The sequence below is a fragment of the Marmota flaviventris genome, chromosome 8 (genome assembly GCF_047511675.1).
Source record: "Marmota flaviventris isolate mMarFla1 chromosome 8, mMarFla1.hap1, whole genome shotgun sequence".
Lineage (NCBI taxonomy): Eukaryota > Metazoa > Chordata > Mammalia > Rodentia > Sciuridae > Marmota > Marmota flaviventris.
Window position 1 is genome coordinate 93,764,347 of NC_092505.1, and position 24,786 is coordinate 93,789,132.

Here is a 24,786-nt window from a genome sequence, read left to right on the forward strand (position 1 = left end):
ACAGTAGCTAAACTGAGGAACCAATCTAGATGCCCCTCAGTAGATGAATGGATAAAAATATGTGGCATATTGAATGGAATATTACTCAGCAATAAAAGAGAATAAAATCATGGCATTTGCAGGTAAATGGATGCAGTTGGAGAAGATAATGCTAAGTGAAGTTAGTCAATCCCAAAAAAAACAAATGGCGAATGTTTTCTCTAATATAAGTTGACTGACTCATAGTGGGGTAGGGAGAGGGGCATGGGAGAAATAGACGAACTCTAGATAGGCAGAGGGGTGGGAGGGGAAGGGAGGGGGCAGGGGGTTAGCAATGATGGTGGAATGTGATGGACATCATTATCCAAAGTACATGTATGCAGACATGAATTGGTGTGAACATACTTTATATACAGAGATATGAAAAATTGTGTTCTATGTGTGTAATAAGAATTGTCGTGTATTTAAAAAATAAAAGCAATTAAAAAAGATTTTGAAAAAAAATAAAATAAAACCTACTTTCTAGGAAAAAAAGAATTAGTAAGCATGAAAAATAAATACTATGAGCTATAAATGTAGACGAGAAAGGAAGACTTTTTTTTTCCTTTTCACATTTTTATTGGTGCATTATAGTTGTACATAATGGAGGGATTTGTTACATATTCATACTTGCACACAATATAACAATATAATTTTGGCCAATATCACTCCGCAGAAATTCTCCTTTCCCTTCCCTCCTACTCCTGAGTCCCTTTCCTCCATTTTAATGATTTCCCTTTGATTTTCATAAAATCCCCCCCATTGTTCTTTTCCTAAAAAAGAAAGACTTTTGAAAGACTTCTTTAGAGAAGAAAGAAAGGAACTGAATCTTGAGGATTGGGCAATATTCAGTAGACTTGGCAGAGAGTAGGTTCCCAGTAAATATTGGTCTTCACTTGTTCATTCATTAAACAAACATATATTGAGTATCCACTGTGTTTTCTACATTGAACTAGGAAAAAATAGATCCAATACAGATATAATGTAAGACAAATTGAGAGCTTGAAATTTTTGTAAATAAAAAATGTTTTAAGTTTCCTTTAATTTTCAGAAAACATCAGTACTCATATTTTATTTACCTCAAATGAAGAAAATAATCTCCACTTACCAATATACATGTTTAAAATATTAAAAGGAACAAAAGCAAATTCTTTGTTTTACTATTTTGTATTAATAAATGGCAAGAAAAACATATTTCTCTTTATATTCTTTTCCTTTTTTAATTGAAAGTTAATTGCATAGTGGAAAAATGCCCATCTGCTAGTCAGATCTGATTCACTACATGTTCTAACACCAACTAGTCTAGTAATAGAATTTCAGGGAAGTTAAGTCTCTTGCTGGAACTAAAGGAGCTTCAACTACATAGTAAGGAATGACCAGCATAAAGAGTTTGAGAAACTCTATTCTTAAAACTCATTTTAATACTATAATCGCATCCAAATTTTTAGGCTCTTCCAAAGATCTTCCTAAAATTTTAAGGAAAAATGAAGCAACATAATTAGAAATCTCATCCTGCAGATAAACTGCATATACAAAAACCCTCCTTCTAGGCCCAACACCAGAACAGCACACTATTTCCTCACCAGTTATATACTGTCTTCTGCTAAATGACTTTATTTTCATTCAAATGTACCCATGTCACTCCATCCTGCCCCAAACTTCATTCTGTCCTAAATCAGAAGGGGGTTTTGGACATTGCCATGGACATGTCATCTTTGAAGACAGGGGTGCCAGGGATACCCAATCCATCCTGGCAATTACACTTAACAATTTAAGAATGTTCCCAAACATCTCAGACTAGAGATTGCATCTGTGTATACATTTGAAGATTGACTAGACACCATTTTTATCTCCGCTGTAAGATAAGTTCCTACATATAGACAATTCCAAACTTAAAATGATTTGATTTGTGACATTTTAACTTTACAGAGGTGCAAAAGCCTATCCATGCAGCTGTTGTTCACTGCCACTACAACATTCAATAAATTCAATAAGTTACATGAGATATTCACTACATTTTTATAAAATATGCTTTGTATTTCCTAACATTTAAGGTAGGCTAGGCTAAGCTGTGATATTCAGTAGATTGGGTGTGTATTAAAAGCATTTTCAACTACTCATATTTTCACCTAACAATGTATTTTGAGAAATAACCCTATCATAAGTCAGGGAGCATCTGTTATCCTCCTTTTGAGAACATAAAATTCTCTTTCCCCCTGGTTAGCTATTGTCTTCAGACATCTTAAACAAATGGAAATTTTCAGAATGTAAAAATTTGAGTACATCTACTTTTTTTTTAGGTGGTGCTCGGGATTGAACCCAGGACCTTGTGCCTGTAAGACAAGCACTCTACCAACTGAGCTATACCCCCAGCCATACATCTACTCTTGAAGATTGTTGAGTAGCAAATTCTTAGATGCAAAAGAAAATTTTTGCTTTGATGAACTCAAGAACACCTTTCAATTGTTTTAGGAACATGTTTTGTGTCATCAATACAGCAAGAAATAAAAAAGGCATAAAGCTCTATACTATATGACAGCTCGCTCTGGGATATATCACTCTGAATGAAAGTGTTTGCACATGTTATTCTGTAATAGCATCACCTCTACCAAGATAGAGGGGCTTGAAAATAACTTGTGATGTTTATCCTTGCGTGCAATGCCTCTGCAACCTGATACCCAGTCCTCTGTTATCAGCCATCCTCCTGGAGAACACCTTGAGTGCTCATCACAACTCTGAACTAATGAGCAAAATGGCAAGTACCTAGTCAGGCTGAGATTACCTACTTTGAAGCACCTACCTTATGGTATTTATATGTTGATCCTGAAGTAATATTATCACAAGAACATTACCAGTTATAAACTCCAGTCTATCTCCCAAGCTCCCAGCCCCTTAGATCCAGGGCTAGATTTAATATCATCATAAAAACAAGTAAGTTTCCTCTTCTTCCACTTCCCAGTCCTGTTCTGCCACATTTACTTTCAGCCATGATCTCAGTCACCAAGCTTGTCTTGTATATGGCTTTATCTTCTGCAGTATCACAGAGCCAACCGTGGCCTGCAAGAAAAAAAGGTGAAAACAACTGATTTTGTTGCGGAAATCTCATAAAAAAACGAACGCAGAGAAACCCTGCCAAACATAGACAAGCCGACCTGATCGGCTCATTTCTCAACTTAATTATTCCTTTCTTCCTTTTTGTAAGTCAATCGGCAACCTTCAGACCTTCGATCTGCAGTCTCAGACCCCTCTGAGAATCTGATTCAATTTGCAAGCATCCACCTAGAGCAATACCTCTAAAAATGTGCTTACTAGGAATCTCATTGCTTTTGGAAAATTATCTACATGTAGTCATACTACCAAAGCAACATTTACAGAGAATTATGGCTTTCTCACTACTGTGAGAAAGTTATTGTGATTGTTCCAGTAAAAGAAATTGAAATAGTTGACGTCACATCCTTTTCAATATTTCATTTTAATGGCAATAAGGGGTAAATTTTCAATTCATAAAATCTGTAATACTAAATAGAGTTAAAGTTCCTGTAGCTCACAATATCTCATATAGGTAATAATCCATCAGTATACCAAAATTTTCTATTTTAATTCATATTACATAATTTATTTTGTCTTCAAGTCAATGAAGTCAGCTTTGCTAGGCCTATAACATCATGACTGACAGCAGTTTGTTCCAATTTTAAGACTATCTGGACCAAAAATGACTTTTATGAGAGATAAGTCATTTGCCAAGTGTCTAAAGATCTTTGTCTCTGGAAATTCTCAAGAATTTGTTGATCTCACTCCCAGGTTGAAAAATTCATACTGTTATTTTATCTTGTTTAACTGCTTGACAGGGGGCAGGAGTGGGGGGATTCATGGGTTTTTAGCAGCACCTCTAATAATAACTTCAGCATTTTCAATCCAAAGATTTACCTCATGTATGTGGCTAAGATGTCAGCCATCATTAAGCTAGTCCTGGAATAAACTTCTCACTATTGAATTGTCCTAAGAGGATGTCTTCTTTTCTCTTAAAAATTTCTGAAGAAAGAACCAAAATAAATCGCTTTTAAACCCCTTTTGTGAATTAGTCAAATTTCTCCAATAGCAAAGAATCTCATGGCATGTTCTTATGTATGAACAAAGAGCTCCTGAAAAGGCACTAATTTGAGTTTGTGGCTCTAAGGAAGCTGAAGACTTTCCCAGCAGGAGAAAGACCTTTTGGGGGATTGTTGGAATTGCTGCTGACACCAACACAGGCCTGTGTAGACAGCCTGACATGTGGAGCCTCTTTCTTTAGTGAAGCAGCAAAGGCTGAGTCAGTGCCAACGTCACAGGTCCTCCATCTGTGCAGAGAACACCAAGACTTCCCATCCAATTCAAATTGTACTTGGCATTGAAATGTTCCCCATCTCAAAACTATCAATGGCCTATATGATGATTTCCAAAGGCAGATCAACAAACGTGTGTGTGTGTGTGTGTGTGTGTATAATTAGTCATCTCTCAAAGGGCAAAACCAGGAGCTGGTTACACTGAGAGACAAAAGATTTTTCCCAGCTATATTCTCAAAAAAGATGGTGCACCGTGTATAGATTCCTGAAGCCTTCCATAAAGGTTCTCAGGCTACGGGTCAAGATCTCTGCAGTACTTCTTCTCTTTATATGGTACTCACTATAGCAACAACCCTTTTCTTGTTCATGTTGTGCCTAGCAAGAAACATTTGCTGCTTCCAAGGCTCAAAGCAAAAATAGCACCCACAATGTTATTGTCATCTAGTGCCTCTATAAATTGCACTGTGGTCATTCAAGCTTGAAACTTTTCCAATCCAGTGTATCCATAGTCTTCTTAAGTTAGTGAATACCTTTATTCTTTACTCTCAAATTGTATTTGTCAGGCAAATTCATATTCCAAGTATTTATTGAGCAACTATGTGTAAAGCAATGTGCTATGTGTTGGGGACATAGCAGTGTACAAAATAGACATCATTCCATCTTCAAGGAGTATGTATCCCTCCTTACACAGTTTTACATTCTTCAATTTTAGTTACCCACAATCACAGTATCCTGAAAATATGAATGGAAAATTCCATAAATATGTAAATTTTAAATTGCACACCATTCCAAACAGCATAATGAAATCTCACTTCATCCCACTCTGGTCCACCTGGGACATGAATAATATCTTTTCCAGCATATCTATTCTATATATGCTATCTGCCTGTTAGTCACTTATTAACCTTCTCAGTGATCAGATTAACTGTCATAGTATTACAGTGTTTGTACTTAAATGACACTTAACAATAGCCCCAAAAGGTAAGAGTAGAGAGTAGTGATTCTGGCAATTCAGACACGGCAAAGAGAAGCCATAAAACGCTTCAAGTAAAAAGGTGAAAGTGCAATAAGACATTTTGTGAGGAAAAAAGACAATATTCACAAAACTTTTGTGATAGTATATTTTTATAATTGTTCTATTTTGTTATTAATTGCTGTTAATCTCTTACTATGCCTAATTTATAAATTAATCATTAGCATAGGTTGTATATGTAGAAAAAACCTTAGTTTATATAGGATCTTACACTATCTGTAGTTACATGGCATCCATTGGAAATCTTGGAATGTATCCTCAATGGATAGGGGGAACTCATATCTTCAACCACAGAATATTTACCAGGAAGAACTACTGGACTCTAGTGCACTTAAATTACATACCAAATGCCGCAGTCTGGCTGGGCACAAAATCACGAGCCACCACACAGCTTGTAGATTCAAACAGCAACTCTTTATTCCCGAACTCACACCAGCCGTCTACAATCACGTTCTGGGGAAATCCACGTTCTCTGCCCAAATCCACCCCCACTGGGCTTCTGTCTCCCAAAAAAAATACTGTCTGAATCCCGTGAGAACTCAAGGGGAACTCAGGCAGCAGGATACGCCCTATTCCCAGCAGGAATAACCTTAAACCTGGAATGTCCTAAATCGGGAACGCCCTAAACCTGGATTATCCTAAACCGGGAACACCCTAAACCCGGATCCGCCCTGGTCCTTGAGCAAGGTCACCTACATGCAATGTCACTGCAAAATGTCCTATTTCCACGAGTCCTTCCACTAAGCAACATGGGGTACGCTGGCAAGGAAATTGTCATACCTACTTGGCTAATGGCTCCCAGCAACCACTTCTTGTTAATCTCTATTTTTCATGGTGCAATGCAAAAAGCAGCTCCATAATTATTTGTTAAATCAATCAACCAGATTAAATATTGATTTAACATAAAAATCAAACCAGTAACCTCTGACATGAGAATATTTGGGCATCATTGTTTTGTAATTGGGAAATTCAGTGATTATGCAAAGAAATGCTAATTACCCTGGCTTGATAATTATACATGTATCAAATGACCTCATTGTACCTCATAAATATGTATAATTATTATTATCAATTAAAAAATTTATACACACACACATGGAAATAGAGGGTCTAACTGTTTATATACTAAGCAGTTCACAGTAGTTATCCCTACAAATGAGAATAAGTCTATCTTTCACAATAAATATATACTATCTTTAAGATAAAAAATAATAAAAGAGGGCCTGGGTTGTGGCTCAGTGGTATTACGTTTGCCTAGCATGTGTGAGGCACTGGGTTCAATTCTCAGCACCACATAAAATAAATTAGTAAAGGTCCATTAACAACTAAAAAAATTTAAAAAAGAATAAAACAAAGAAATTCTGTGATTATGAATTTGATAGATATTTTTCTGTGTATGTGAGCATGTGTTTTAAGTACACAATTATGAACAATTTTTGTGCCTGAGTGCAGGATTCATTGGAATACTTGGAGAAGGTTGCAGATTTCCAAGAGTCTTTGGACTCATTGGGAACCTCCATACAACTCCCAAGTTTTCGGCTATTTTTTTGTTCAAACATGGCGGTCAAGGCAGCAGCAAGCTATAGATGCCTCTGCATTGAGAAGGAAACAATGTAGGATAACAACACTGAACACGATTTGGGTGTTTAGGCTAATAATGAAGACCAACTTCTTTCCTATTCCTTGTTCTTTCTCTTACAATTGCAAAATCAAATATTATTATTGTATCTCAACCTCATAATGAAAGTCAAGGACCCAGAAACATTTGTTATTATCTTTAACAAAACATCTACACTTTCTGGAGAAGAAAAATATGTTTTTCTCTAAAGATTTGCTTCCTTGTGAAAAAGCTTCCCACAGAAAAGAACAAAATAGAAATAGTATATGAACATTTCTCTTAATGGCCTATATTTATATTCCATTTGTTTATTTATTTGGCCTTGTCATACAGATAGTTTATAAAATATTTGGATGAGGTATGTCTGAAAGCAACCTGAGCACTCTAGTGGTTAGATTAGACATAATTCAAGAAGCACCCAAAACACTTATCCAAATATATTTCCCTGATAATTTCCATATATCAAGCTTAAATTCCCAACATTTGTCACTGAGTCTCTAGTCAGTCTCAGGGCATATGCAAAATAAATTTTATCTTACTGCTAAACTCAGTAATGGGTGACCTCTGAATTCAGTTGTGGAAATTAGTTTATTTGTGATTTCTTAGTCCCCTTGGAAAAGTGAAAGCAGAGTCATGAAGAAACAAGAGAGAGGGAGAGAGAGAGAGAGAAAGGTAAGCCTGTGTGAGGCAAGTTGACAGAATGTCTGAAGATTCAGGGCATGTAGGCCAAGCAGAAGCAAGGGACATGTGTGCTTAGTTCATGCAGGAAAAGGAAGCAAAAGGAAACAGGAAGCAGGGAGCAGTAGTAAGAGGACCAGACATTGAGAAGATGTAATTTCCAGTTCTAATGCTGGAACTTAATTTTGAATAAGTCATTTCATTTCTGTATGAGTCAATGGCTGCCCCAATAATGCTATATAACAAACCACTCTAAAACTCAGAGACTCACAACAGTAAGCAAGTTGTCCCAGATGCGACTGACTGAGGTTTAGGCTTGTCAAGATTTGGCTATAAGCTGCAGAGAAATCCAAGTGTATTCCAGGTCTTTCCTCTTCCTTTGACCAACAATTATCTCCTCTTTGTTGTTATGACAAAATGTGGGATTCCAAGGGAGAAAGCCAAGCTACGTAAGAACATTGCAAACCAATGTTCACACCATACTTGCTAACATCATAGTAACCAAAGGAAGCCACATGGTCAAGTCCAAGAGCAAAGAGTACTTTCTTCTGCCCACCACAAAGCCAAGACAAAGATGCGAGTGTAATATTGCAACAGGGAAGGAAAAACTGAGAACAAATACTCAATCTACTACAAGTGCTCTATATTTGAGTTACTGCTTCCCTTTGATGAGGAAGTTGGCCTAGGTCGGTGGTTCTCAAACATTGATCTACTAGCCAATTGCATGAGTCACTTGGGGAAACATTTAAACATTTAAAATTCCCAGAGTTGGATGTGATATTCAATTCTATGTTTTTCTATTTCTCTTCCCCACACCAAATCAGGTGATTCTGATACATGACCCCTGGACTAGATGTCTCCAAGGCCATTTCAAATATTTTTAAGTATCTACTCTACCATGTGCAGGAATAGAACATCAGGTGCCCTGAACAGGTCGTCCTACCTGACTGACAGTGCAACTCATACAATTAATTATAATTCAGATTCTCCCCTCCCAGTTTTTCAACTATGCTGATAGCCTCCAGTAAGTTAGTAATTTTATGTTTGCCACTGTTAAAAGTTAGTGACTTCTGTTCCCTTCTCACCATGACACAAGTCCCCTACCCAAAAGCAAACCTTTTAATACCCTTTTCTGCTTTCAGTGTTACATCTAGACAACAATAAGCATTGAAATCTTTTAAAGTCACTTGCCTACAAAGATCTGTCTATTAAGATAAGCAGTATTAAAACCCCTGTTTTATAAAGTCTCACAGTTTTCAATTAGAAGACAGGCTAAAGAGGAAGCATCCAAATTGAGATGAGAGGTAAAAGAAAGCTTCTTTTCCTGGGTCTTGGAAAAAGATAAATGTAGAAATGAATTTCTCATCTAATTATTCATTCCTGTTTATATATTCTTTAATGATATGTTTCCATGGTTACCAGCGTTGTTAAATGCTGCCTGTGTTTCATTTTGCTTTGATGCTATTTGAGGTAGTACGCCAGTGGGAGAGGTTCACTTTTAAATGAAAGATGTAATTGAGGCATGCATTTGATCCAAGGTTGAGTGTTCCTGTGAAGGAGATAGTGACCGTGACATTGTTTGCTGGTTGTGTAATTTTGTGTAGTTCTTCTATTGATGTTCTGAGTGTCCCAGGCATTAGGCAGGGAAGAAGAAAGGAAAGGAATAAAGGAGGAGGGAAGAATAGAGAGAAGAGACCAGGAGGGAGGGGAGGGATGGGGGGCGGTCTGAACCATACACATATATAAATTCCTTTTTATATTTCAGTACTGTTATATATTTGGCTTAGTCAAACTGTCATGTAGGTGAGGTAGCTTTTGTTCTCCCTTTTCCCCATATCATCCCCCCCCATTCAATCCCACATGCACATGTCAAGAGCCAAAGCCCTCTTCCAAAAATGAGTCAATTACTTCACCTCAGTGGGAATTTCAGCAAGAGGACCACCTCTCCAGAGGTTGCCTTTGAAGCCCTAACTCTCACTGCAAAATAAATGGCTTTGTCCCTTGCTAAAGCAACTTCAGGCATCCAGATCACACAAAGAGTTTGGGGGCAGGAGTCCCTGCAAGTGTCTCGGGAAGTGCCCTGCCAGGGGCAGCATATTTCACTGGTACCTTGGCCCTCTAGGTGCAAGTTGATAATTCAGGATCCTTAAAAAAAAAAAGAAAGAAAGAAAAAAGGTGACACCATATCAAGTGATAAAATTAATACTCAACCATTCCTGAACAATATTTATTCTGTGCTCTTCTTTAGAAATGTGTATTTTTAGTGTTTAAAACCACCTGTATGGTTTTGCAGTAATATCATAAAGTGATGGAGAAAGTTTATATCATTTAAATAGTCAGTTTTTTTTTCTTTTCTTATCTTCTAAAAAGCTTTTGGGGTTGATCATGATTTTTAAGGAAAGGAAAAAGTAACCTCTAAATTTCTTTTCATTTTCTCTTATTTGAGAATGATATGGGTTTTAGAGATTTAAGGCAATTTTATCCTTTTTTTACCTGAACAAATTCAGGTCTAGCTGTTTGATTCCGGGATTCCTATGGCTATTCTACTAGGTTGCCACAAGGTTATTTTGTTTACATAAAGACTGCTTTCCAGTTTAAATTTGTGGGGATATTGTTTGCTTCTTTGTTTTTGTTTGCATCTGAAAATCAAAAACTGTTATGAGCAAAAGCAAATTTAGAAGTTTTTATGGTTTCCTTTTATATTTTCCATAGATTTTTATGGGTTATTGATTTACAAGCTTGCAGAGAAATTGAGGTCACTTTTTTTTAGCATTTGGAGATGTAGAATAACTATTCCATGAAATTGTGAAATTTTTTAAGCTGTTCAAGTTCAGCCAGGTATAATATAATCGGTAAAACTCAGAGCTTTTAATATTTTTATTTATATTCGGTCATCCTTTTGGCAGTTTTGCACACCAATTAAAAATAAATTCCCCTCTTTTTTGAATTCATATGATTTTATTTTCCTCACTAATTATTGAAGACTGTCTATTCTACCTGTACCTGAATTGAATAATTTTTTCATAATAATTTTCCTTCTTCCAAATAATGAGAACTTGGTGTTTCAAATGGCAACCTTTAACATGTGACATGTTTTATTTTTTCTCAAGATGATAAAGTAACTGATGAGCTAACCTATTTTTATCCAAGAAAGTATGGGTGCTATGACATGTAGTGCAGCTCAAACTATGAATCAACAACCTAGGAGGGAAGATAAACTCTCAAAAACCTCTTGAGAGTATTATTTTAAGCCCAAACCTAATGAGACAAAAAACATCATAATTAGCATGCAAGTCTTCATTTCACTCATTTTTCAGCCTTCATCAGGTCAAGGTTAGCCTGCTGTAGCATCCATTCATGAGAGGCAAATTAGGATGAACTAGACACTGGACAGATAACACAGAATGTTTCAGTGGCAGGTTTTTGACAATAGCACTTTATTTCCTTTAATATCTCTTAAAGGTTGTACTTTGTTCTTATTTACAGGGCACACGGAAATACACACACATACACACACGCACACACACACCCTCATATATGTATGTGTGTGTATTTTTAATGGTACTTGTATGGTTTTGCAGTAATATCAGGAAGTGATGGAAAAAGTCCATATCATTTAAATAATATGTATGTGGATATGTAGTGTACACATACACTCAGGCATACATTTTGATAAATCCATGTGTTTCTCACAGATGCAGTTCTCCCCACTCTGAGATATATTGATGGTAGGGTGACGTGATGAAAAGTCATGAATAGGAGGCCACCTGCCCCATGAAATCAATCTCCTGTAATCTGTTGCTTTTTAAAATAGAAAGTCCTTTGGGTGAAGCCACAGCCTGAAAGAAATTAATCTCAGGCAAATGAGAGAAATAAGAAAGGATAAGAAATGTCTGGTTGCCAGGAAAGGCTAAAACTTGAGGGAGAAAAGAAATTACGGGGGGTAGGAGAACACCAAAGGCAAACTTTGAATACTATTGACAAGGCGCAATTTTCCCTTCTACTGGATTCTGGATATACTGTGGTTCCTCCCTGATCTGTTCACCAGCACATATGCAGCTCCCAGAGGATCTACCAGTTTCCAAGGTGAGCAGAGCTTGTTGGAAAGTTCTTTTAGGACCTTGCTCCTGCTGAGGTTTCCACTTCTGTCCTCTGGAGCTCTATGCAAGAATTCTTCAAGTATTTTGAATCCTATCTCCGTGCTTAGAGTAGCATGCTTTGGAATTAACACCAAATTTTCCTCATCTGTAAAATAGGGTAACAATGCCTGCTTTCCAATGTTATATGTTGGAAAAAATATATATGTGTATGTTTTTAGTTGTCAATGGATCTTTTTATTTTATTTATCTATTTATATGCAGTGCTAAGGATTGAACCCAGGGCCTCACACATGCCAGGCAAGTGCTCAACCACTGAGCCACAATTCCAGCCCCACAACATTATTTTAACAAATCAACAGAATAACTTATATACAGCACTTAGCTAATAATGCACAGTGGACATTCAACTAATAAATGAGTTTTAAGGATTAATCCATAACTAAATGAAGCCCACAGAGGCAAAGTCCAAGAGCACATTGGTATTTGATAATAGGAAGTTTGTCTTTGCAATCTAAATCTTGTGCCCAGGTTAAATAACCTTGTATCCTTTTAACTTCTTCTACAATTTACACTTCTTCAAGGGCATCCCTGACTGTTCCATCTAAAGTCAACTTATATAGTAGGCCAGGAATTAAAACAAATACTTGGCAGAAAAGGCAATACAACTTTGGGCACCAGATCACCAGGTCCTTGTGCTAACCCTGCTGTTAATTAGCTGTGTGCACTGACAAGCCGTACCTCAATTTAAAACCATCAGTCAAGAAATATAATGAAAACACATCACCCAATTAAGGACAGGAACACTTACCTTTATATGACTAAACAAAGTATAGACATGAAATACAGGACCAAAAAAGGGTCCCAAACTGTGTTGACATTTACCACTGAACACAGAGGCTAAAGCTCATTAGTAATACCCATTTGTCCTTATGAAATAATTGCAGGTAATGTAGCTATTTATTCCTATGATACCTCTTGGTGATTCATTTTAAGTCATCAAGAATAAAAGCTCTGTGGCATCCTAAAGAGTCTGGAGGCTGCTGAAACCCACACTTGCAACTCTGAGTTTCTATCAGCTGGTGTTTCCCTAATGTGAAAGCAGAAAATTACTCAGGGTCTTTAGAACAAGAGCATAATTTAAATTCTATTTATAAATTATATGTACTTTGCCAGTGAATAAGCCAGACCAACCTAAGCCCATTAGTATTGAAGCTCCCCTACCAAGAAGCCTTTCATTTAATTTTTGTAAATTTTTCTCTTTGAGATAGGCATGTTAGTTGATAGCATATTAAATCTAATGAGAGACCATGGACAAAACAATTTCACTTGTGGTCAGTATGCGCAAATGATGAACTTTCTGTTTTGTGTTGGGACTGTTATGAAGAAGATCTTGATCAAGATGTGGTTTGATGTAGTCCACTTTTCCTCAGTTAGTGTTAGAGTCAAATTCTAATTGTCCTTGGAGTTGGGAATAAGACTGTGTTGGAGAAAGAAAAAAGAAATTAATGTTGATCTTATACTTCCAGGAATTTATAATCTAATTAGAAGAGGAAAAAGATCTTCAGTATAGGATAAAGCACTGGCTTAGGAGACTTAGGTTCTCATTTTACTTCCATTTCTAATTTTGTGACCTCAGATAAATCAGTGGAATTCACCAAGACTGCTTCCTTAGTTATAAAGTCAAATATTGTAAGATAGCTTCTTAGGTCCTTTCCAACTCCTCAATTCTGCATTGAGAGGACATGGAAATAAAATTTTGCCACAAAATATAAACCATTAAAAATTAATGCAGGGGAAAATGTAGGTATTAGTGCTGAAGTTATTCAACAAGGAAACATATCTAATCAAAGCTGTAAGCCTGATTCTTACAAACTGGATGGTGGACCACACACACACACACACACACACACACACACACACACAAGCAAACAACATATTTACACACACATATGTATACATATATGCATTTATATATGTTGTAAAATTACTACAAAACTAAATTATAAACCAGAAAGAATAGCAGAGTAGAGAATTCAAAAAAAAACTATAAAAATCTGCTTACCTTGATACAAGTAACCTGATCATATAATCTTTAGTGACTGCCAGACAATGCAAATAAAAATTAAATATCTTATTTAAACGGCATAAAGATACCCATAACTTTCACATCACAGGGTTGACAGATGCACTGTCAAAACTGCATATATTCCCTTGTATTAGGAACATACAGAACTTAGTTTCACAAAATAATTCCTGTAAAGTCAGGGTAATATTTCAGTATTAAAATGTTGATCATTAAGGCAGGCACAAGCAGCCATTATTACATGTTTTATTCTGATGTAGCATTTATTAATAAAACCATCATATTTTTATATCTATCATTATTGCATAAATGATACAGTCAATTAGTTTATAGTGAAGAATCAAGGTAAGATATTTAGGAAAATCTCTACAGATGATTCTAAATTTCAAGAAAATTGAAATCTTCCAATCAAGGTAATATGTATTTTCTGGATTAAACTTGAAATAAAATGTCATTCACAAAATAGTATTTTTCCATTTTCTACTGAATTATAGTCATCATTCAAAATTGTATCATTATCAATAAAATAACAAAATGTTATGTTAGCCACTAAACATACTCATGTAATCGCTTATAGCTTGCAATAGTAAATTTCTTTTGAATTTAGTAATGTTTACTCTGAAAATAAAATAATGTCCAATCACTAATAATACCTACCTAGATGGATTTTATGAGAATTAAAGAAAATAGCATTTAGGAAAGCATTTATTACAATGCTAAGTGAACAGTTGCTATTTTATCTCTCAAATTGCTGTTTTTCTTCACTTTTTCATAATACATAAGGCTTATCAAATAAAAATTCATTTATTATCATTTTTACATATTGATAGAAACTAACTGCTATAATACACAACCCCAAATCTCAGTACCTTAAAACAGTAACATTTGATCTGTCTCTCACACACTAGTCCAGTGTTGGTGTTTCTGACTAGTTCTAGCACAATCCACAACTTGAGGACACACACAGTTTCCACTGAGTAGCTCCATCTTCTCCCACATTCTGGAACTCCTCTTCCTTCAGGTAGTCAATATAGAAAGAAAATACTTAGCATGGTTTATGTGCCAGGCATGGAAAAAAATTAATGTCATTCTGCCCACATTCACATTGACCCATATCAGATACAATAAGCTACAAGAGTCTGGAAAAATCTTTCTGCTATGCCCAGGAAGTAAAGTCTTAATTTTCAAAAAAAAAGAAAGTGAAATATAATACATGACACTAATTCTAAATTCTATTTTTTAAAAAAGTTGTACATTTTTATAAAGTCAGTTAAGCCTTCCCAAATCTCAACACATTAGGTTGGAAAATTCCTAAGGTTCCTTCTAGATCTAGTCTTCTAAGTAAACCAACTTACTGAAATTGTGGCCAACCTTAGTATTGAGAGCAATGAAGAAATAATTTGATAATATATAATAATTTAATTACATTTGTTAATTGAAACTAACTGGATTTCTGCATACTTAAACCACAGTCACCAGGCACATTGTTAAAAAGTTAAAATACAAGTAACCTGATCATATAATATTTAGTGACTTCCAGACAATGCAAATAAAAATTAAATATCTTATTTAAATGGCATGAAGATACCCATAACTTATACATCACAGGGCTGACAGATGCACTGTCAAAACTGAACTGCATATATTCCCTTGTTTTAGGAACATACAGAACTTAGTTTCATAAAATAATTCCTATAAAATCAGGGTAATATTAAAATGTTGTTCACTAATCTCCCAGTATTAAAATGTTGTCCCAAACCTCCACCCAAAGAATAGGTGGGGGAAATTATATAATTCCATCATCCTAAAATTATTTGAGGTTTATTCTTTCTGATAGCTTTATTCTAGCTCCTTTGAATATTTTTAAAAATTACCAAGGAAAACTAACCCTCTTGGGAGAGGGAATTCAGTTTTCTTTTCTTGTTCTTTTTTTTTTTTTCCATGCTAGCTATCTTTATCCTTCTGCTTTTGTTGTTTTTAGTTTACCCTTGATAAAGTATCCCTGCTCCTTTCTCTCCTATAGTCGCTGTACATTATCCTGGGCAAGTTAATTGCAAAAGTAGCTGTTTCTAACTTAGCTAAAGTACAATAAGAAAGTATTATAAGTTGAAATTTGTCAAGGAAATGAGCTGCCCAAATACACTCTTGGCTTATGTAACTATAATATAGGCTTTAAAATTTGATCAGTATGAAGATAACTATAGGAAGTTACTGCAACTCATGAATATTATCATGTACTTATAAATCTTCTGTTTGAGTATCAGAAGAGATAGAATGATTAACCATAATGCACATGGAACAACAGGGCTCAAGGACAGATGTTTTTCCCCATTCTCTGCACATGTGCAACATTTATTGGCATCTAAGAAACTTACACATTAATGAAGTAACTCAATTGCAGAATGTTTATCAAATTAAAAAGTATCATTGGAAATCTACTTCTATTTTTAGTACAGTTTTTTTTAATGTAAGCAACAATTTCTCATCTAGTCTCTTAACTTTATTTTCAAACTCAAGGAAAAATTTTGGCCATAAAAGGTAACTTAAAATCTTTATATTTCAACACCGTTGATTATTTCAAAATATTCTAGGTTTTAAAAATTTATAAGTATGATTTTAATTTCCACATATTAGACTATTTTGAAAGATAAATCTAACTCTAAATTACCAAATTAGAACAGCTCTATATCAACAAATTTAGTAAACTAAATGAAATGAGCAGATTTCTGGATATGTACACCTTACCAAGACTGAACCGTAGAGAAATAAAAAGCATAAATATACCAATAACAAGTAATCAAGTAATAAGATTGAATCATTAGTTAAAAAGTCTAAAAAAAGGGATCAGACATCTTTACTACTGAATTTTACCAAACATTTAAAGAATAACTAACACCAATGTTTCTTAAGTTATTCTAGAAAATTAAAGAGGAGGGAATTCTTCCAAACATATTCTATGAGGCCTGCATTACTCTGATACCAAAACCAGGCAAAGACACAACAAAAAAAGAAAACTACAGGCCAATATCTTTATGAACATAGATGCAACAATCCTTGACAAAATACTAGCAAACTGAATACAAAAGCACATTTCTTTAAAAGTAAAAAAATTCACCATAATCAAGTGGGATTCATTCCAGGGATGCAAAGAGGGTTTAATATACACAAAAGAGCATAATACATCCAACCAATAATATAAGGGGCAATGTCTTAATACGTGAAGAAAAGGCATTTGATAAAATCCAACCTCTCTTCATGATAGAAACACTGAACAAATTGGCTATAAGAGAAACAGACCCCAAAATAACAAAGGACATATATAATAAGCCAATAGCTAACATTATGATAAAGCTAAAAAGTTTTTTCCCTAAGATCTAGAAAAAGACTAAGATGTGTACATTCACCAATTTTATTCAACATAGTGCTGGAAGATCTGGCCAAAGGACATAGGCAAGGGAAAGAAATAAAAGAAAAGGGAAAATGAAGTCAAATTGTCACTGTTTGCATATGATATGGTCTTACATAAGGAAAATACCAAAGACTCCACTAAAAACAATTATTCAAATTCAGCAAAATTGCAGGACACAAATCAACATACAAAAATTAGAAGTATTTATATTTGCTAATAGCAATTTTTTAAAAAAACTAGGCAAAAATTTAATAAAAAAAAATAAAAGATCCTTACAATGAAACTATAAAAAACTGATTAAAGAAGTGGAAGAAGACATCAACAAATAAATACATCCCATGTTCATGGATTGAACAAATCAATATTGTTAAAATGGCCTTACTACCCAAGGCATTTTATAGATTCAATGCAATCCCTATAAAATACCAATGACATTCTTTACAGATATAGAAAGACAATCCTAAAATTGTATGAAACCACTCACAAAGAAATAACCAAAATTATACTGAGCAAAAGCACAAAGCAGGATACATTACAGTACCTGATTTCAAAATGTATACAAAGCTGTGGTAATCAAAACACCCTGTTATTGGCATATCAGTAGGACAGAATAGAAAGCCTAGAAGTAAACCCATACATTAGTAGTCAATTGAATTTTTATAAAAGTACCTAGAACATATTGGAGAAAGGATGGTCTTTTTAATAAATAGTGCTGGGTAGACATTATTATCCAAAGTACATGTATGAAGACATGTATTGGTGTGAATATACTTTGTATACAACCAGAGATATGAAAAATTTTGCTCTATATGTGTAATAAGAATTGTAATGCATTCTGCTGTCACATATAAATAATAAAAAGTTAATTTTTAAAAATGGGGCTGGGAAAATTGGATAGCCTTATGCAAAAGAAGGAAACTAGGACTCCTTTTGCCAGTTACAAAAATCAACTTAAAATGGATTGAAGACTTAAATGTAACACCTGAATCTAGGAAACTACACACAATAAGAAAACAGGGGAAATGTTTCAGGATATTGGAGTTCAAGAACTTTTAGACAAGCCCCTCAAAACATAGGGAACAAAAATTGACAAATGGCATTACATCAACCTAAAAAGCTTCTGCACAGCAAGAAAATACATTTATCAGCTTGAAGAGACAACTGACATAATTTTGGAAGAAAATATTTGCAAACTATACCTAGGACAAGAGATCAATATCAACAACACCTAAGGAACTCCAAAACCTTATCAGCAGAAAAACAAATGATTCACTAAAATATCTAAATAGGCATTTCTTAAAAGAACGTTCACAAATGACCAACAAGTATTATATTTTTAAAATGCTCATTATCCGTGATCATCATAGAAAAATGCAAATCAAAACCACATGAGATATAACCTCACTCAGTAAGAACAGCTGTTATCAAAAAGATAAGAGATAACAAGTGCCAACAAGGATGTAGACAAAAGGGAACCCTTGTAAATTCTTGGTAGGAAAGTAAAATAGGACAATCATTATAAAAAGAATATGGTGGATTCTCAAAAAATTAAAAATAGAACTAGCATATGATCCACAAATCTCACTGCTGGTATATATCCTAAAGAAATGAGATCAGTATGTTGAAAATAAATCTGCATTCCCATGTTCATTGCAGCATTACCTAAAGGATGGAAGAATGGAAGCAATCTAAGTCTCCATCTTTGATGAACAGATAAGGAAATGATGGTGAATGGACATGATGGAATCCATAAAAGAAAGTGAAATCCTGTCACTTGTGACAACATGGATGGAATGGGAGAAAGTGAAATTAACCAGGCACATCTCGAAAAAGCTAGAAGAAAGGGCTTGAAATTTTTCACCATGAAGAAGTGATAAATATTTCAGGCAATGGATATATTTCACCTAATTAAATAATGGATACATGTCAAAACATCACTTGGTATTCCATTAATATGTACAATTATGTACAATAAGTATATGCTTTATGTATCAGTTAAAATTAATTAAATTAAGAAATTAGTATCATGATGCAATAAAAATCTGATGTTTTTGTCTTTAGACCAAAATTATAAAAATCCCCACTATTTTAATAAAGTACAGATGCTATTTTTTTCCAGAGTGCTTCATTAATGAGCTATTCAATAATGTATCAATGATACTGGAAAAATATATAATATTACTCTATTCCTTTACAAGAGCAATGTAAGACAGTTCAAAGCCTCAAAATTATCTCTCTCTAGAAGAATAACAAAAAAGAACAGATATTTCAGAATCTCTGTATTCTCGGTTCTACTCTGTTGTGATAGATCTTCTTGGGGCTCTAATAATTTCCTTTGAGAAAGCATCTCCGCAGAGAATTCAACTCTTATATACACATTCTACTCATCACCGGCTTCCTTCCACATCTCCAGGATGAAAAGCAGAAGTCACAAAAGAACCATCACTATTGGTTCTCAGTGGGGAGAAGGGAAGCCAGCTCTCCAGCACACTTTCCTGAGTGGCAAGCCTGAGGTCTGAATGCAGTGCCTTGAGCATTAAGCCAAAAGCACAGATCCTTCAACAAGCACATCAAGCTGCCATGTGAAAACCACACTCCTGCCACTTGGAAAAAAAAGCTGGTGCAGGCTCTTGGGCACAAGTCTTGCCATCCCTGCTGTGAGATGGCTTAGCAAAGCTTACCCTGCCAGCATCCACTTAAGCTGCCAGCAGTTGGAAGAGAAATGGGGTAGGGAGAGTGTTTCCTCCTGTCCTGGCCTGATTGGGATATTGCTAATGTCTTTCTGGAAGCAATCAGGAGGATGAAATACCTTCACTAAAATTTGTTCACCCAGAACCTAAGACAAAATGCTCTCCACCAAGATATTCAGAAAGAACAACAGAAACGCTTTTCAAGGTGTTAGAAACCATTGTGGGTTTACTTGTGCCCTTGCAAATGTGTTTGTTATAGTACTATCACCCAGTGCCCCAGAATGAGATCGTATTTGGAGACAGGATCTTTCAAAATGGTAATTAAGTTAAAATGAGGTCTTTATGGACACATAAAGAGTAAAGAGGATATGAAGACGTAGGGAGAACATGGCCATCCACAAGCCAAGAAGAGGGATTTCAGGAGAAACCAACCCTGCTAACACTTTGATCTCAGTTCTAGACTCCAGAACTGAGCAGATAAATGTGTGTTGTTTAAGCCACTCAGAGTGTGGTGTGGTATTTCATTATGGCAGTCCTAGCAAACAAATAACAACAACAACAAAAATGAACAGCTTCAATAGCAGTAAAGTCAAATCCTGACCTTACAACCAAGATCTGGAAAAGCTTCCCTCTGCAGCATATCACTGCACACACATCTCCATCTAACTGCACTCTTGCTTGGTCAGGACAAGCCATCCGCGCATTCGTTCCAGCAGTGTACAGAACGTGTGCACCACACTGGGGCATTATTTCTCCCACTTGATATAAAGGATCTTTATTTTTGTGGGAGGACCACTGGGGCGTAACACCATGTCTGATTTTTCAATCTACATCTCTGAATTCCACACCGGCTGCCTGCACTGTGTTTGTTGGTATCTAGGCCTCAGTATCCAGGCCCTGCCTCTCATTGTCAATCACCAATGCTGTCTGAGTGCCAGCTCTGGGTTTGGCCTCACAACTCTATTCTTTATTCCCTTTCAGTTCCTTGAACTTGCGAAGAACCTTGTTACAGGAGATATAATTTCTGTTCTTCAGTATTTTAGAAATTATTGAAGTTCATTCAGAAATTTTCCCACCATTAATTTTACATATTTTTTCAATGCTAGTGTCAGAGAAAGAAGGGCCTTTTGCATCCATAAAACATGCACAAAACTCCTTTCTATGGATAACATAAATGGTCATAGAAGGCATCCAAAAATCACTGATAAATAGAGTAAGCAAGGAATAAGTTCCATTTGGGTGCTTAGTTTAAAAATCAACTCTGGGGGCTGGGGTTGTGGCTCAGAGGTAGAGCGCTTGCCTAGCATACGTGGGCACTGGGTTTGATCCTCAGCACCCCATAAAAATAAAATAAAGGTACTTAGTCCACCCACAGCTAAAAAATAAATGTTTTTTAAAAAATCAACTCTGAAGATATAAAAAATGTTTTCAAAATACTATGCTGATACTATAAATTGTTGTTCATTAAGTGTGTTTTTTTTTCTCTGTTAGTTCAAATTTTTTACTTTTTTTTTTACAGGTTGTTGGGGCTCCTAGTTGTTAAGAGGAAATTTTTGTTCCTATAAATAAATATGGATTCTTAAGCAATATGGTTTTATGCCATTTTCAGGAAAAAAAAATGAGATAACTATAGACATACTTTTTATTCCACATTCAAGCCTTATTAGAAGGAAAAGTTATAGGAAAGGGATAAGTTTCTTTTAAAACTTTATGTAACTTTCTTTTTAGTCTGTTATAGATAGTAATAGACCTATTTAAAACAGGAAGTTCAAGGCGGTGACAGAGCTTTACCAGGAATCGTACATGGGGAAATATAAAGAACTTAAACAGCTGAATCCACCTTAAATGTCACTTGTGATGTAGAGGGAAGGGACACTTTGCTGGGAGGAAGTTGAGAAAGGTTCTTCTTATTCCAAAAGGCTTTCCCAGGTACTAGAGGATGAAAAAAAAAGTGATGTGATGTCTATCTAGTTTGCCATTCTTTTTATAGAAAGCACTTAAATCCAGATAGTTCAATAAGTATTTTGCAGAAAACTCTTTTCCTATAAATGACTCCCCAATGTCTACTCATCAGTAAGTTAATTATAATGTTGGACTTAAGAATTTGATTTCTAAAATCAATCAAAAAATGACACATTGAAAAATCGAATTTTTATTTCCATCTTAAACTCAGTGTAGAAGTACCTGTTTACAAACTTTCTTCATTTAATTGGATTCCTTAGTATGAAATAGTATTTCCAGAACTAATTACAATTTTGTTCTAACAAATATTTAGCACCAAAATATGTTATCTTTGCAGTACAGTATATAGATTTCTAAATCATCCATAAAGGTAATTATATTTTTTACTTTCTCAAAAAGTCATATATTGTTATTGATGCCAAAATGGGTCATTTACTTCTTCTCAGGCCATGATTGAAGAAGCCATCACCAGAGCTGAATCTTTCTCAGTTATGTACACACCATTTGCAACAAAAATAAGAGCTGATAAAATAGAAAAAGTAAAAGAGGTTTTCACAAAAACTCATCCTGCGTATGTAGAGTACATCTACACAGGTAAGACTCAACATCTTCAGTTATCAGCTGATCCCTTATTTCTGTTGAAATAAATGCAGAACCCTTTCTGGTTCGTTTACTGTTTGTGTCGGGGTATGTCTATTTAAATCTAAGGAATTGAAATGGGAAATTGTTTTTAAGGTTTTAAGTAGGACTGGCCTTTACAGGTCTAGCACAAAATCCCTTGAGCCTTCCTGTTTCTGTTTTTAAAGGAAGGGGTAAAACCTAGAAACTTCAAGTTTTTTTAAAAAACAAAAGCAATACCTTTGGTAAAATTTCACCTTTCTATATATCCTTCATCAGTACACTAGGTGATTATAGTATTTTCCTGAAGATTGACTTTTTTCCAAAGCCTGCTCTTTCTGCTTTCCTGTCCCCATCTTCTTCACCCCTCAAGCCTCTCTCTTCTTGAAAAATACTGGTTTCCAAATGAGCTCTGGATAGCCAAGGGTACCTGAGAGGACACACATTGATATTGTCCTTTTTCCTCTCTTTTTCTGGGAATTGTCCTTTTCCTTGTCTTTTTCTTTAAAAGACACTTACTTTTATTCATTCATTCAAAATATTTCTTCCTACCTACTGTGTGTCAAGTGTCAAGGAGTTTTGTTTTGTTTTATATTAAATGAAGGGCCATTCAGCGATGACTAGTGTTAAGCAAAATTCCTAAATGTACACACCTAATATCACAATCTTCTATTAAGGCCAGTTCAACTCCTTTAGGTTTTAGGGGCTGAGTTGTTGATGCATAAGATTAAAAACATACTCTGTCCTTGGTCATTTTTAAAGCACCATATGCTCTGCATTTATTGTCCCTTGTTGTTCCCATAATCTATGAGGTTAGGTGATTTGCTGTAGAAACAAGAAAAGATAATTGAGAAAAGACAAATAGCTTTCTCAAAGATGCCCACCCGATTGTTTATGGCAGGCTTTAGATTGAACCCATATCTTTGCCATTGAGCTATACTGTCTCCCTGTGACAGAAGCATTAAGTTAGGTCCTGTGGATTCCTTTTTTTTCTCCACAGTGCCTCATCTTCAATTAAATAAATCCAACCAATAATGGTTGAATACTAATCTCTGAGGAACAATGGGAATTGAGGGCAGAGAAAGGGAGAAGAGCATACAAACTTTGCCATAATGACCACTGATGCTGATTATACTCAGGTTGAGCATTTTGTAAGAAGAGAGGTAAAAAATTTCCAGAACTTTGCTAATTGCTACAAACTTTTCATAATTTTGCTATGAACATTTAAAGATGGGTTGTTTTGTTTTGTTTTGTTTTGTTGGTGGTGGTGGGGAGGGGCACAAGTCATGCCCATTTAGCCTCATGGGAAAGTGAGTCTGATGCAGTCATTTTCACGGCTGCTCTCAGATCCATTGGTAAGGAAGAGGGATTCACTAAGGAGATCATCAGTTTGCCAATTTCTCTTCTGGTAGAAGGAGTTTAGTTATATTTAAACTACTTCACAGAGAAGTCATGACGATTAATTAATAGTTAGGAAGCACTATCGCCACTGAGAGTTTAAAAACAATAATAACATTAATGAGTCAGACTCATGTCTCATGTAACTCCATCAAACCTGTTATCAAGATGAATTATGATCTGCTGGCAAGACGATTCCGGCTAAAGGATCTTATACTGTAGAAGAGAAGATAATTATAAGTTACTAATGATTGTTTCTATTATTTTATAATTGCTAATTGTGAGAGTATGACAGTGCAATATGAGACCCCGAGAGGAAAGATACTACTCCTGGCAGAGGATCATGAGGTAGAAAAAATCAGCCTAGAGTTTAAATCTCAATGGGCCTAGTCAGGTTCTTTTCTCTGTGGAAATCGTGATTTTGGTTAAGATTATTGACTTGGTGACACGATTTGCCTCTGTATGAAGAAATAAGGGGTTGTCTAGCTATGTGTGCACAGTGGGGAAGGGGACTTCTTTTCCCCCAGGCACTTCCAAGGTGAGTGAGAAGACAAAGCATGGGTGGGAAGGGGGGAAGGAAGGTCAGGTGTTTTCTTTAGCAGCTGAACCTCTCTCCCAAGAGGTGCAGAGAGCTGTCTAGAGGAGGCATCAGGAGCCACCGATAATAACTAGGAAGTGAGACACACAAAGAGAGATTGGGTGTAGGAGAAATAGTTACTCTTTGTTTGTTTTTGTTTTTGACACATTCCCAAAACCAGAATTCTTTTATGAACTTTGTAGATGGAATTCAAGAAGCTTCTGTCCTGATAAAAATTTATTCACTTACCCATTTCAACAAATATTCATATAGCAGGAGA

General features: G+C 35.4%; 1 protein-coding gene across 1 annotated transcript in view; it reads left to right on the top strand.

The window, feature by feature from the left end:
* Spata16 (spermatogenesis associated 16) overlaps window positions 1-24,786 on the top strand; it is a 277,049-nt gene that overhangs the window by 198,523 nt on the left and 53,740 nt on the right. The window contains exon 7 of the mRNA XM_071614922.1: window positions 22,360-22,507. Within this exon, the coding sequence (XP_071471023.1) occupies window positions 22,360-22,507 (148 nt within the window). The remainder of the gene's footprint in view (window positions 1-22,359; window positions 22,508-24,786) is intronic.